At 41.4% G+C, this 13,417-nt stretch overlaps 4 protein-coding genes across 6 annotated transcripts; 3 read left to right on the top strand and 1 right to left on the bottom strand.

The window, feature by feature from the left end:
• The first annotated feature begins 24 nt into the window (after positions 1-24).
• Positions 25-2,090, top strand: LOC104799756 (MADS-box transcription factor 23-like). Of its 2 annotated transcripts, none has more exons than XM_010522406.1 (9): positions 25-52; positions 296-539; positions 632-707; positions 902-963; positions 1,073-1,172; positions 1,287-1,328; positions 1,417-1,500; positions 1,583-1,737; positions 1,854-2,090. In XM_010522406.1, the coding sequence occupies exons 2-9, from the start codon at positions 358-360 to the stop codon at positions 1,867-1,869; spliced, it is 717 nt and encodes a 238-aa protein (XP_010520708.1). In that variant the 5' UTR covers positions 25-52; positions 296-357; the 3' UTR covers positions 1,870-2,090. The 2 variants fall into 2 exon arrangements, with proteins under 2 accessions (XP_010520708.1, XP_010520705.1); XM_010522403.1 differs by having other exon boundaries at positions 896-963.
• Positions 2,091-2,734: 644 nt separating this feature from the next.
• LOC104799747 (oligopeptide transporter 4) lies at positions 2,735-6,727 on the bottom strand. The gene is made up of 6 exons (XM_010522392.1): positions 6,068-6,727; positions 5,390-5,487; positions 4,187-4,750; positions 3,849-4,101; positions 3,591-3,773; positions 2,735-3,503 (listed from the first exon to the last, which is right to left on the bottom strand). The coding sequence occupies exons 1-6, from the start codon at positions 6,623-6,625 to the stop codon at positions 2,889-2,891; spliced, it is 2,271 nt and encodes a 756-aa protein (XP_010520694.1). The 5' UTR covers positions 6,626-6,727; the 3' UTR covers positions 2,735-2,888.
• Positions 6,728-7,518: 791 nt separating this feature from the next.
• LOC104799745 (heat shock 70 kDa protein 10, mitochondrial) lies at positions 7,519-10,761 on the top strand. Its single transcript, XM_010522387.2, has 6 exons — positions 7,519-7,730; positions 8,238-8,314; positions 8,383-8,461; positions 8,563-9,129; positions 9,224-9,844; positions 9,983-10,761. Exons 1-6 carry the CDS (start codon positions 7,656-7,658, stop codon positions 10,607-10,609), a joined length of 2,046 nt encoding a protein of 681 aa, XP_010520689.1. The 5' UTR covers positions 7,519-7,655; the 3' UTR covers positions 10,610-10,761.
• Positions 10,762-11,024: 263 nt separating this feature from the next.
• On the top strand, positions 11,025-13,401 carry LOC104799736 (succinate dehydrogenase subunit 3-1, mitochondrial-like). 2 transcript variants are annotated; one of them, XM_019201198.1, is made up of 5 exons: positions 11,025-11,172; positions 11,635-11,687; positions 11,771-11,849; positions 11,955-12,410; positions 13,179-13,401. In XM_019201198.1, exons 1-5 carry the CDS (start codon positions 11,098-11,100, stop codon positions 13,188-13,190), a joined length of 675 nt encoding a protein of 224 aa, XP_019056743.1. In that variant the 5' UTR covers positions 11,025-11,097; the 3' UTR covers positions 13,191-13,401. The 2 variants fall into 2 exon arrangements, with proteins under 2 accessions (XP_019056743.1, XP_010520680.1); XM_010522378.2 differs by having other exon boundaries at positions 11,955-12,421; positions 13,190-13,401.
• The last annotated feature ends 16 nt before the right edge of the window (positions 13,402-13,417 follow it).

Raw genomic sequence — 13,417 nt, 5'->3', positions numbered from 1 at the left:
TCTGTCTCTCTCTCTCTCTCTCTCTCTCTCTCTCAGACACAACACAGCATAGGTAAGATGTTTATTATGCAGTTTTCTGTCAATAACTTCAGGTCAGAATTCGGGGTTCCGCTTAAAGCTGTTGTTAGGGTTTCATTTGTTTGGGGTACACCGCATTTGTGTGCCTTTCTTGATTTCAAGAATATCTTTCGTCCCCAAATTTCAACTCAAAACAAGAACAAAGATCCTTCTTCTTGATTCTCTTTCTTTTTTTTTTTCCTGGAAACTTGTCTGATAAATCACTCTCGCTTTGCAGGATCATGTGGTAATTAATTAATAATTTAGGAGAAAAGCGGTGATAAGAGATTATAAGAAGATATGGGGAGGGGAAAGATTGTGATTCAAAGGATAGATAATGCGACAAGCAGACAAGTAACGTTCTCAAAGAGGAAAAATGGTCTGCTCAAGAAGGCGAGGGAGCTATCCATCCTTTGCGATGCTCAAGTCTGTGCCATAATCTTCTCCAGCTCTGGCAGGCTCCATGATTATGCGAGCTCTAGGTCACATTCTCTCTCTCTCTCTCTAGCTCTCTCTCTCGGTTTCTCTCTCTTAAATCTGGTATTTGTTGTGGGTCTTCTTCTTTTTACGCCAGTGTCAAGTCTGTGATTGAACGCTACAATAGAATGAGAGCAAAAGACATTGAACCGAATCACACTTCAGAAATCACGGTATGTATCTTCTCTCTCTCTCTCTCTATATATATATATATATATAGCATACATGCATGAATGACTGGAAGATGATAAAAAAAAAGTTATGGATTTGGAACAAAATTGTGAAAACCGCTCATCAAACCTCTCATGTTTCATATTGTATATGCCTTTATATCAGCAATTGAACAACGGTTTTTGGCTAGTTCCAGTTTTGGCAAAGGGAGGCAGAAAAACTAAGGGAACATATCAATCATCTGAATGAGTACAACAGGTACAGTTTGATTATAGTATCCAATAGCTTGCAAAACGAAGATTTTGTTGAGACATATATATGCATATGAATGTTCATACACAACATGTACATGGAGATGTCGTTACAGGAAACTCATGGGTGAAGAGATTTCTGGTCTGAGCGTCAATGATCTGAGGAATCTGGAAAACCAACTCGAACGCAGTTTGAAAAGCGTTCGCGCTAGAAAGGTCTTGCTGAAAGAAAGTGATATTGCGTTTATCGATTTTACTCATATGGTGACGGTGTGTGTATATATACACGTATATATATGTTGGCATCCTTGTTTTTTTTTCTGCGTGCAGGAGCAGCTTCTTGCTGATCAAATAAGAGTCTTGACCAACAAGGTTTGTGTTTGATCCCCACACACATTTGATGCAATTCTTGACGAGAAGATCATGGGAATCGAAATCTCTTATATTGAAATCGGTGCAGGTGAACCTTGTTTGTCAGGACAATCAAGAACTGCACAAGAAGGTTGTCCTAATCGGTCAAGAAAACAGAGATTTGAAGACAAAGGTAGGTTAACCAACCAGCCGACAAGTGTGTGTATATATATATATATATATGAATGAATGAAGGGTTTTGATTTAATTCTCAGGTCTATGAACTGTGGGATCCGAATGAATCTGATTGTGAGTGTAAGCCGGACAAATTAGGGTATAACCTAAACCTGCCCGTTCATCCTCAGTTGAGCCATGAGGAACTTTACTCTCAAGAAAGAGATCAAGAATCAGAATTATCCATGAAACTCAGGTAACATTATACGAACATACACACTACATGTATATTATATATTTATATATGTATATATATAATGTTGCTTAATTAATTCTAACAAGACTGCATTTTCTAAAATTTGATGACAACAGACTCCAGCTTGATTAGGAAACTCCAAATGATTCTGGACGGCAACCCACTTTACACTTGTCGACCTAACATATATATAGTGACAAAACGAAGAGAGAGCGATTTGTTTCAGACGACTTTTGTTTAAGAGGATACGATATATTCTCAGTACATTTATGTAAGGATACCATACTCGGTTACTATTCATCAACTAGGGCTTGAATTGGTGCATAAATTTATAAACTATTTGTGTTGTTTTATCGATTTTCTTTTGGTTCATGCTGCAGTTCATAATTTATCCAATGTAAACTGTGATATGCCACCTAAACTTAGATAGTTCAATCGGTGAAAAGGGAGTGCAAATCGTCTCTCCCATCCCGAATTTGAATTTCAAATTTGAAGAGGGAGCGTATATTCCAAATTATCCGGCTGACTCCTGATCTGGGATTAGTATAGACCTTTATCCAAGATACCCGGTTATAAAAAAAAACTGTGATTATGCCAAATCCGAAAGATGCCTCTTGATCTGACTAAGGTTCAAATTGATTGAACCATCTTTTAGTTTCACACATCTGAAAATATACGACATATATATAGATGCATCCAACCCTTTTGTTCTGATTTTCAGTGTCTTTAATCTGAGAAATGAAGAGTTTAAATTTGAAGCCGGAATCAAATTCACCTCAAAAGTTCAAATGTTAAATATTAGGGGCAGAAAAAGAAAGAACCAACATTTATTGGGGCGTATAGAATATTATATCATATTTAAGGGGGTTTAACATCATCGATGCCCGAACTTGGCCGTCGTTCAAAGATCCCAACCGCCGGCGATGGTTTTCCGGCGACTCAGTCGAAGAACCCTGCCGACATTTTCCGTCTCGCTAATACCTGTCAAAGCATTCACTTATCTTCAAAATCTAAACATTTTATCCAATCTTGTTGAATAAGACCACGAATCTTTTTACAATTCCAAACGCAAGAAATCTGACTTTTTTTTTTGCGAAAGATTGAACCTTTAATTTCGCTTTTTTTATATATATAAACACCACCCAATAGTATCATACGACTGGACAACCATCCACTGATATGCCTTCTGCGGTCGGACACTTGGCTAGGTTACAGTGTTCACCGTCAGTTCCCCACCAACTCAACCTAATGCCCTCCATTCCCAGCGTGAAATACAACAAGACCGCCATGAACGCAACTCCCGCGTCGAGGGCAGCTGACAGAACGTAGTTATACCTCTGCCACCACTGTTTCCTGTAGCGGAAGACGAAGAAATTGAACACGGTGCCCACCAGAATCCACGAGTTGTAGTTCACCGCAGTTGCAGGTGGCATCATGCTGGTTGCTCCGAGAAGAACTGGGAGGTTGATGAGTGGAATCCATGATTGGTTTGGGAATGATTTGTGTAACATCCAGACGATGATGGGTCCTAATGCACCTCCGACAAAGAACCAGTTCATGGCTGCGTAATTCCCTTGAGATCCGAAGATCCGTTTGGGTCCGACCAGTCCCCATATCACGGACGCGTCGAAGAAGACGCGGTCGCCTGGACATGTCCAAGGACTGTCCGGAGGGAGGAGATCTTCTTGGCATATGTTCTCGATAGAGCTCAACTGCCACCATGCAACTGATAGGTTTACAGTTCCGGCGAGAATTGTTCCGATGAACTGCGACACACACACACACAAAAAGATTGTCAGGTTTTAGCTTTTAATCCACAAGTATGGAATATTCAGACAGAAAACCAGACGTGCCTGAACTAAGAACATGGATCGAGGAGGGATCTTCATGTAATGCCCTAGCTTGAAATCGTTGAGGAAAGAAACAGCTTGAGCCATGCTCGTGTATCCATAAATCTTGAAACAAACATTTGCAATGGGTCTTCCCGGGTATATAATACCCATCGCATACTCGGTGATTATGTTCAGCCCCGGTGTCTGTATATGTATGAGATGTAAGCACTTAATATCCGACAAAAGTCTTTAACAGATCCAATGAACTGTTTCATCTACCTGGTTCGTTGTTGCAGTTATGATGCTGATAGGAAGGGTGAAGACGAAAGCCATGGCGCTAGCAAAGATCAGACCCCACCAAGGCATCTGGACCTGATCGTTCAAGAAAATACACAACGCTAACGAAACCAGAAGTGTTAGACCTAGCATGGAGTGAAACCACCACGAAGGTATGTCCTTGTATCTCCTCATGAGTCTTGTATGGACATCTTCCTTGCTCTTGTACGAAGCCCGGAATCTCTCGTATATCTCCCTGCGGATAATAGTTACGCCCGGAATCAGGCAATCTAATATACGTTTCTTGTACCACAAGAAATATCGATTTTCTCGGGTTATACCTTCCATAGAAGAAAGCTACGTGCGTGAGAGTAGACGCAATGGTGGCGAAACCAAACCCGTAAGTCAGAGAGAAGAACAGGCTCAAGTTTATCCTCCCTTGTTGCTGGTACTTGACAAGATCGAGCTCGAAATTCTCGTTAACCATGGCCGGAATGTCGTATTTCTGGCCGTCGGATGTGAAGAGAGTGGACGAGAATATGGGGAATCGTTTCGCATGGTAAGAGTCCATTCCCCAATAGGCTACAGGAACGATGACGTATAGTATGAGAGCGTATCCTATGAAAACGTTGGCGATGGCGAAGAAAGGGCTGATGAGGGGGCTGAACAAGAAAGATGCGACGGCGGTCCAGTCGAGTGTTATCGCTCCGAGCCCGAGTCCTCTCATTCCCGAGCCGAGCTGCTGAGCCGTGACCGATTTGGGAAATACCCAACAGATCCATGAAATGCTCGTGAGCGTGGAGAAAAGATAGCCAGGGACGAGGTACCAAGCGAAGCTGCAGATCAGTGCGATGACGAAGAACTTTGCCCTTGTCATCCTTTGTTCATCTTTCTCATGCAATGCCCTGTCGGATTCCGACCAGAATCAATTAAAAAAACACACAACAATATGCTTAATTAAACCGCCATTTTCTGAAAATTTCGATGGTTAAACACTTCATAATCACCCATTAATTGTTGTTTGGGGCTACAGACACGGGTGGACCCACCGGTTTAACGAGCATTAATTAGGATTAGACGTTTCGTTAATGTCACACAATGACGTAATTAAGAGTCTGCACGTATGTATTTTCCTCAACTTGAGCTTTTCTTTTTTTAGCCATTTGGGTATAAATAAATATGGACCCACCCAATTGAATGCGTACGTAGGCACGGAAAGACCGTCACGTCTACAGTATACTTGCTCTTACTCACGTTTAATGATTATATATACACGCTTACGTGTTATATTAAAATATACATTTGATACACCATTACTTTATTATTTCATTTTTTGCCGTTTTTCATGACCAAAGTCGGTCTCGAAGAATCAAATCTTCGTCTCTCTTTCTATTATCCGCCAGTTTTGTTCTTCTTCTTTTATTTGGGGTAGACCCATTTAAATTCTATTTATTTTTATGAAAATAAGGTAAGATATATATATATATGGGTTTTTTTTTCAATTAATAAGTAGTTACTGTAATTGTTAGAAACCAAAAGCGTACCGAAACAATGAAACTTGAACAAGAGTGCTGGGCCACCACATGTGAGCCGGTTCGACCACGTATTTCCTCAGCAACCCGGCCCACCCGTATCCCAACACCTATATACACACACTCACGCACATGTAAATGTAAATTGATAATACACCACGTGTTTAACTATTAAACGTATATATCCACTGATGTAATTAATGAGAAATTCAAATGCCATGTGCAAAACAAAAGATTTAAAATTTAGATATTTATCAAGATTGTAACGTCATCTTATTATATTGAAAATTGCTAATAATTTGGACATTATTTCTTTTGACCCTAAAAAGCCCGTCTATACCTTCAACCACAAGTTTGTCGGTATTGACTAAGATTATACAAATTCCAAATTTTGGGAAAGAAAATTTCGATTAACAAAATTCAAATTCGGCGACGGCCCAAAATTATAATTTGGAATTTCAGAATTTCACTTCAAAAGGAAAAACAACTCGCAAGAGGGTGAGCAGAAAGTTCCAAGCTTTACTTTCTGTCCCAACCAAAAAGTTCCATACTTTTAGATAACTCAAGATATTTTCTTCAGATAATTCACTCGAAAAATCAAGTTTTACGTTGATTTATTTTGTAATAATATAAAATCAAGAAACGTTTTCTTCAATTATTTTTTAAATAAAGAATTGAAAAAAGAAGTACCTGGGTAGTGATGATGAGGAGCCAAGCGGCGAGGAAAGAGATGTTTCGCCGGTAAAAGGCCTTGATGATGGTGACGATACTGACCGCAAAGGCCGAGCCGGACCCGAACGCACTCCCGGCATTGGCGAAGATGGAGATGAGAACATGCTCCTTCATGTTAAACGGGCCCGGGTTCAGCGTTAACCGGTTCGAACCGAACCCCGGTATCGTAAACCGGGTGGTGGGAAGCACCTTGGCCAAGAAGTGTCCCATGGGTAGAGTAGCCACCTGAACCGTGATTTGGGTAATGATGAGCGGTTCGGTCCGGTACGCGAAGAATTGGTTAAGGAAAGAGAGGAGGGCGCATGAGAGGAGCCCCAGAAACCACATCCGGAATGTCCAGACGGGTTGGGTCGGGTCGTCGGTGTTCGTCACCGTCAGACGGACTTGTTCCACCGGCGAAACGTCGTCGTCGTCTTCTTCTTCTTCTCCGCCGGAGACAACGGAGTTTCCGGCGATGGGTTTTTCCGGGTCGGAGGTTGCGGCGGTGGAGGTGCGTTGGAGCTCGAGAGCGGCCATTTCCCGGTGAAGTGGCGAGAGAGAGAGAGAGAGAGTTGACGCGTTGGATTCTTTTTTTTTTGGTGGTGAAGTGATTAAACTAAGAGTGTTTGACGATGAATCTTAGGTGAGACAGCCTCCTTGAATTATTGCTTTGTCTTGATTTCTATTATTATTTTAATTTTTTAAATATAAAAATTTAAAATTATTAGAATAAAATATACACAATTATGTATTTTTCGCCCTTCTTTCTAATTTATATATATCCATGGTATTTCTTTCGGAATAAAATATTGTGTTATTTGGTGGAAAAAACAACGAGTGTCTGCATTCTCTACTCTTATATCACTTTTTTTTATTGTTTTTGTCTTTTTCTCCTTTAAAAATAGAGATAGGAATCTTTTTTTTTTTGTATTTCTAAAATTTATACAAAAATAGTTGGAATCTATATAAGAGGGACTTATATTATAATCTATCCCTTTAAACCCGAAATTAACTATTACTATAACAAACAATACCGATCAATGGGCAAATGCATCGTCACTTATAATATCCGTGGACGGAACCTTTTGATATTGATAGTCAAATGGCTTTGTTTTCATTCGTCGATGCAGGAGAAAAATTAGGTCAATATTTATATTTTTTGGAATTATCAAATAATATATAAACTTAAAATATTAAATGGGCTGGCTTAGCCCAGCCCATTATGGTTCAGCCCGGAACTGACCCAATATTTGAAAACCCGACCCGAATGCAAAAAATGCTCCGTAAAAAAAGAATTAGAAAAAAGTTGGTTATGAATTGTATCATGCCACGTATCCAGCAGCTAAACTACGCGGCATGGCGGTTGGGAATAAGCATGCGGCGTCGTTTTTGGGTGGATGCGCTTTTATCTACGTCTAGAGTTTGCTTGCTTTCTCTAGACAGTTCGTCCCTGCATTTTCTCATTTTCCTGAGGACCGTTCAAAAACCCTAAACCCTAGCGATCACATTCTTTGCAGAATAAGCGATTTCTTTAGGAAGATTGCGAAGGAGGTTATCTGATTCGCCTATGGCTGCGGCAGCTCTTCTCCGCTCCATGCGACGCCGTGACGTCGTCTCTGCCCCTCTTTCCGTCTACAAATCCGTACGTTTTACTTTCCTTTTTTTCCCGTTAAAACTTGTTTTGTTGCCCGATCAATCGGCCGATCAACAAGCTCGGTTTCGTTTATTTTCGAGAGCCACCTTTTGTTTTGTGTCTATCTCGTGGATTTTTTTTTGTGGGAAATGATGTAGAATGGCACTTTTGGTGAGACGGTGACAGAAGGGGTTATGTATTGTGGGATATAGGACAATATGAGCGAGAAATTCGAGGTTTGATGATATGCGCCCTTAGTATTCTCATATGTATGCAAACGGATTTGATTAGCCCCTGATCAGTCAGCTGGTGTTCGTCCAGAAACAGGGGATCTCGCGAGATTTGTATTTCTGGTTGAAGAATGGAATTTTTGTCTTTTGTTGTCGCGGTGGAATGAATACTTCGCTAAATCTTCAGGACAAGTATAAGTTTGTGGATTTTATACGAATGTTACTATTGTGTTGAATATACCAGGGAAGCATTAGTTTGCTCTAACACTCATGATCCCTGTTGCAGCTGGCTATTAAGGGGAAACCGGCGTGGTACAGTTCTTATAATGGACAAGGCTTTGCGAGTTTTTGTAGAGTCTTCAGGTAGGATGATTTTTGTTTAACGCGATTCAGTTGTATATGGATTTCATTCATTTCCCCCCTCTTTACAGCTCGAAACCTGTTGCGAATGACATTGTTGGTATTGATTTGGGTACTACTAACTCATGCGTTGCTGTAATGGAGGGAAAGGTGAGATGTTTTTTGCATTGTTTTGATGTTTCATCTCTGTTTTAAACCTTTTTTATTATTGTGCTTATTCTTTGTTTTTGATGATGCTTTCCGCATCTCAGAACCCAAAAGTTATTGAGAATGCTGAAGGATCAAGGACAACGCCATCTGTCGTAGCATTCAACCAGAAAGGAGAGCTTCTAGTAGGCACACCAGCCAAGCGTCAAGCCGTCACCAACCCAACAAACACAGTATCTGGGACAAAACGTTTGATTGGTAGGAAATTCGATGATCCCCAGACGCAAAAAGAAATGAAGATGGTTCCCTTCAAGATCGTCCGTGCTCCAAATGGTGATGCGTGGGTCGAAGCTAATGGCCAGCAATACTCTCCTAGCCAAATTGGTGCATTTGTTCTTACAAAGATGAAAGAGACTGCAGAGGCTTACCTCGGGAAATCTGTTTCCAAGGCTGTTATCACTGTGCCAGCATATTTCAATGATGCTCAAAGACAGGCAACAAAAGATGCAGGTAGAATTGCTGGTCTTGATGTGGAGAGAATTATAAACGAACCCACAGCAGCTGCGCTTTCTTATGGTATGAACAACAAGGAGGGCCTGATTGCTGTTTTCGATCTTGGTGGAGGGACTTTCGATATTTCCATATTGGAGATCTCTAATGGAGTTTTTGAGGCATGTATCTTCAGCCAATCTGATGTTTTTTGCTTTGTTGCTTAAGAAATTTTAGCATCGTGCTTCTTATTTGTACTGTGAGTTTCTCATGCAGGTGAAAGCCACCAATGGTGACACTTTCTTGGGAGGGGAGGACTTTGATAATGAGCTCTTGCATTTCTTGGTGAACGAATTCAAGAGAACCGAGGGAATTGACTTATCCAAGGACAGACTTGCTTTGCAAAGGCTTCGGGAAGCAGCCGAAAAAGCGAAAATCGAACTCTCGTCCACCTCCCAAACCGATATCAATCTGCCTTTTATCACTGCCGATGCTTCTGGGGCGAAGCATTTTCACATTACCCTGACCAGATCAAAGTTTGAAACTCTGGTGAATCATTTGATCGAGAGGACTCGTGACCCATGCAAGAACTGTCTCAAGGATGCTGGTATAAGTGCCAAGGAGGTTGATGAAGTTCTTCTTGTTGGAGGAATGACTCGTGTCCCGAAGGTACAATCTGTTGTTTCTGAGATCTTCGGGAAGAGTCCGAGTAAAGGTGTCAATCCTGATGAGGCTGTTTCCATGGGAGCTGCAATCCAAGGTGGTATCCTTCGTGGTGATGTCAAGGAATTACTTCTTCTGGATGTTACACCTCTATCACTTGGTATTGAGACCCTTGGTGGAGTTTTCACCAGACTGATTAACCGGAACACAACAATTCCCACGAAGAAGAGTCAGGTAATGTCCTTACTATACTTGATGCAAAATTTTTGTTGTTACTGAATGAAAGCAGTTTAAGATCGTTTTTTTTTTACAGATTGCAAGTTTCTTTCGAGGCTTATCGGTTTAATGGGCGTACTGTCAATTACTGAACAGGTTTTCTCAACTGCTGCTGATAACCAAACACAAGTTGGCATCAAGGTGCTTCAAGGCGAGCGTGAAATGGCGTCTGACAACAAAATGTTAGGAGAATTCGAGCTCGTGGGCATTCCACCGTCCCCGAGAGGCATTCCCCAGATCGAAGTGACATTCGATATCGATGCAAATGGTATCGTGACCGTCTCGGCCAAGGACAAGGCAACGGGTAAAGAACAACAGATAACGATCCGTTCATCGGGAGGACTTTCGGAAGACGAGATACAGAAGATGGTCAGGGAAGCTGAACTGCACGCTCAGAAGGATAAGGAAAGGAAAGAACTAATCGACACCAGGAACTCGGCCGACACGACTATTTACAGCGTGGAGAAGAGTTTGGGCGAGTACAGAGACAAGATCCCGGCCGAGACCGCAAAGGAGATAGAGGATGCTGTTTCGGATCTGAGGAAAGCCATGTCAGGGGACGATGTAAACGAAATCAAATCGAAGATCGAGGGTGCTAACAAAGCCGTGTCTAAGATCGGAGAACACATGGCCGGCGGTGGCGGCGGCAGCGGTGGTTCTGGTGGGTCTCAGGGAGGCAGCGACCAGGCACCAGAGGCGGAGTACGAGGAGGTGAAGAAGTAGACATCGAGCTCTGTTTGGGAATGTATTACACGACAGTCGTTGTCTCCTCAGTTTGAGTTTGAGAGATAAGAGGCCGCTTTGTTTCATTGAACTTGGTACTTGAAGTTTGTCATATATGTCAAAAGCTTACGAGTTCCGGATTGTTGACTTGATTCAAGTAGTCTATAACCAGTATTGAACTGAAATTCCGATAACTGTGATCTGACCGAATAAAAATATTAGTGACTTTTTTTATTAATAAATAATCTAATCGAAGAAATGGCGATTGAGGAAAAACAAGAGAGGCCTAAGACGTGGGCACGGCAGAGAATAAGGGCCCAGTCCATCTCCCGTTACGGTTGTGGCCCAAACATTTGGATAGCTACAGAGTTTATAATTACGATTATGCCCTCTAATTTTTTTTTAATCATTTCCTTTCTTAGGGTTTGATTTCATCGAGATCCATTTTCCAGGACGATTGCAGAATAGAAGTTTGTTCGGATTCAGCGATGGCTACTGCTGCCCTTCTCCGCTCCCTACGACGCCACGATGTCGTCTCTGCTCCTCTTTTCGCTTTTAGATTGGTACGGTTTTTCGTTTGCTTCTTTTTACTCTCTAGCCCGATTTTTGGATGGGTCGACGACTGTCTGGAATTGAATCCATCAAGCGTCGTCTTCTTCGTTAAAATTTTCCATCTGGGTTCAGCTTGGGTTAGCGGAAAATTTTCATGAATCATTCGGGAGATGGTATATCTTTTGATCATTTTTCTCCTGTTTGTGTGTGCTTGTGCGTATCATTTATAGAACCGATATAACGATCTGGACTGATGGCTGCCTTGGTAATCGGGCTTCTGGTTGATCGGCGTAGGCTATATCTGACTATGGTGCGAGCATTGTTGGGTGGCCAAGAGGGCTAACTCTCTTTTACTTTATTTGTGTGGGCTCTTACATAATCATCATCACAGAATACAGCTAGTTTGGTAGTTAGATATGCATAGAGGTTAAAGTACGTTCTTTGTGTTGACCCTTTGTGACACATACTTGCAGCGGGCTGCCTTGGAAGAACCATCATTGGGAGCGAGTTTGTGTAGAGTCTTCAGGTAGTTTGCTGTTTGTTTTTTGGAATAGGATTACAAAGGATCATTATCTGGTTGCGTTTGATGTTAGTTTCCTCCTTTTACAGCTCAGGACCTGTCATAAATGACACTATCGGTACTGGTTTGGGTACTCATATCACAAGTGATGCCATTGGGGAAGGAAAGGTGAGGCAGTTTCTACGTTATTCAGATTGTTTTCTTGCTGATATATGTAAAGTGTGTTTATATTCCTAATTTATGCTTGTACTGGTGATCGCTGTCTCATTCTAGAGCCCAAAAGGTTTTGAGAATGCAGCAGGAGCTCGGATCACACCCTCTTTTGTAGGTTTCAGTGATCGACGAGAGCTTCTATTGGGTACGGCATCTTTTGGAACCAGACGCCTGTTTACTACGAAACCCGATACCCAGGAAGAGCAGCATTCCCCTAAAAGACAGAGCTTGCGCCCCTTATCTCCTCATCTTCCTGTCTACCAGCCTCAGATGAATTCCATGTTATCGATCTTCAACAGAATCTCTGCGGTATACCTGACTGGTGTTGTTCTAGCGGGCCACTTGGTTTACATGAAAATGGGCATGGTTTGCCTTACCTACCCGAGTTTCTACCAATTCCTTTTCCATACATCAAAGCTAATTCCGTTCTTCAAATCCCTCACCATCATAGCTGTGCTTTATCATGTTGTCCATGGAATTCATTCACTGATGACCCATGCGAAACCTTTCCCCAAACTCTTCCGATGGTCTTTGGCAGGGGAAGCAAATCTGCCGTTGTAACAAACACAACTGTGGAAATTAGGGTTCCAGAGACCGCTATGAAATTTGTGTACGGAGAGGGTGGCCAAAATCTGGAGCAACTGAGACAGGTAAGTCGTGTTTCATATATGATTTTCTTTTATTCTTTCTCTGGTTGCTTTATATAATCCTGCTGATTATTAGGTTGGTATACTATAGTTGCTGGACACAAGTGACATAGGTTTTTAGTTGCCACCACTTCCTGTAGTTCACTGAAACAAAACCCAAACATCAATTATTATGCTATCAACAGAAGAAATTAGGCAAGAAAACTGAAGTGAACACCTAGAAGGAAAAGACACCCATCATACATTTAACATACACCTCAACCAATGTGACCCCCTCCCTCTTCTGCACTGAAACTTAACTTCAGAAACTGAACAGTTAGATGTCATAAAGATTCTTCCTACAAGAATTTCATCAAAGTCCTTCATACCCCCCCCCCCTAAAACTCCAGAAAACTGAACAGTTTTAGAAATTGCAGGGAAATTTTCTTCAAAATGTTCTTTGAAGTACTTGTGTTTTTACTGCAATACAATCTGTTGAAAACTCCATGCTTTTTTGAAGATTTTATACCTTTTTTTTTGTTAATTAAAACAATCATCATAGTCCCTCTTTTTCCCTTTCAAAGTGTTGGAACTTGGTTTTCTTGTTTTCCTGCTCTTTTTTCACAAATATATATTATATAAAAAACAAACTTTCTTCCTCTTCCGATGAGCATCACTGACTGGGGTAAGGACTGTTCCCGTTGTTGGATTGGATTATGTTGGCTTTCAGACATTTCTTCTCATGTACCTGGTCGGTCTTTCGACGGGTTGATGTAATAAGATGCAAATGTACTCGTGCCCTTGTCTACTGAGGCCCTTTTGTTCAAAGCTTTTGTCACTTCGGCCTTCATTTTTCCAATAAAGTTTGTGCCTTTCTGTTAGCTGTGATGATTTTCT

Source organism: Tarenaya hassleriana, unplaced genomic scaffold (assembly GCF_000463585.1).
Source record: "Tarenaya hassleriana unplaced genomic scaffold, ASM46358v1 Cleome10, whole genome shotgun sequence".
Classification (NCBI taxonomy): Eukaryota; Viridiplantae; Streptophyta; class Magnoliopsida; order Brassicales; family Cleomaceae; genus Tarenaya; species Tarenaya hassleriana.
This window is presented reverse-complemented; position numbering and strand designations above follow the sequence as displayed.

Excerpts from the sequence above, each read along its gene's own strand:
- LOC104799736 (XM_019201198.1), top strand. The coding sequence starts at position 11,098 with ATGGCTACTGCTGCCCTTCTCCGCTCCCTACGACGCCACGATGTCGTC. Across the intron at positions 11,688-11,770 it reads AGTTTGTGTAGAGTCTTCAG|CTCAGGACCTGTCATAAATG; the intron begins GTAGTTTGCTGT and ends CTCCTTTTACAG. Across the intron at positions 11,850-11,954 it reads ATGCCATTGGGGAAGGAAAG|AGCCCAAAAGGTTTTGAGAA; the intron begins GTGAGGCAGTTT and ends GTCTCATTCTAG.
- LOC104799756 (XM_010522403.1), top strand. The coding sequence starts at position 358 with ATGGGGAGGGGAAAGATTGTGATTCAAAGGATAGATAATGCGACAAGC. Across the intron at positions 964-1,072 it reads CATCTGAATGAGTACAACAG|GAAACTCATGGGTGAAGAGA; the intron begins GTACAGTTTGAT and ends ATGTCGTTACAG. Across the intron at positions 1,329-1,416 it reads TAAGAGTCTTGACCAACAAG|GTGAACCTTGTTTGTCAGGA; the intron begins GTTTGTGTTTGA and ends AAATCGGTGCAG.
- LOC104799747 (XM_010522392.1), bottom strand. The coding sequence starts at position 6,625 with ATGGCCGCTCTCGAGCTCCAACGCACCTCCACCGCCGCAACCTCCGAC. Across the intron at positions 4,102-4,186 it reads GTAGCTTTCTTCTATGGAAG|GGAGATATACGAGAGATTCC; the intron begins GTATAACCCGAG and ends TATTATCCGCAG. Across the intron at positions 3,774-3,848 it reads TAACTGCAACAACGAACCAG|ACACCGGGGCTGAACATAAT; the intron begins GTAGATGAAACA and ends ATACATATACAG.
- LOC104799745 (XM_010522387.2), top strand. The coding sequence starts at position 7,656 with ATGGCTGCGGCAGCTCTTCTCCGCTCCATGCGACGCCGTGACGTCGTC. Across the intron at positions 9,130-9,223 it reads TCTCTAATGGAGTTTTTGAG|GTGAAAGCCACCAATGGTGA; the intron begins GCATGTATCTTC and ends TTTCTCATGCAG. Across the intron at positions 9,845-9,982 it reads TTCCCACGAAGAAGAGTCAG|GTTTTCTCAACTGCTGCTGA; the intron begins GTAATGTCCTTA and ends ATTACTGAACAG.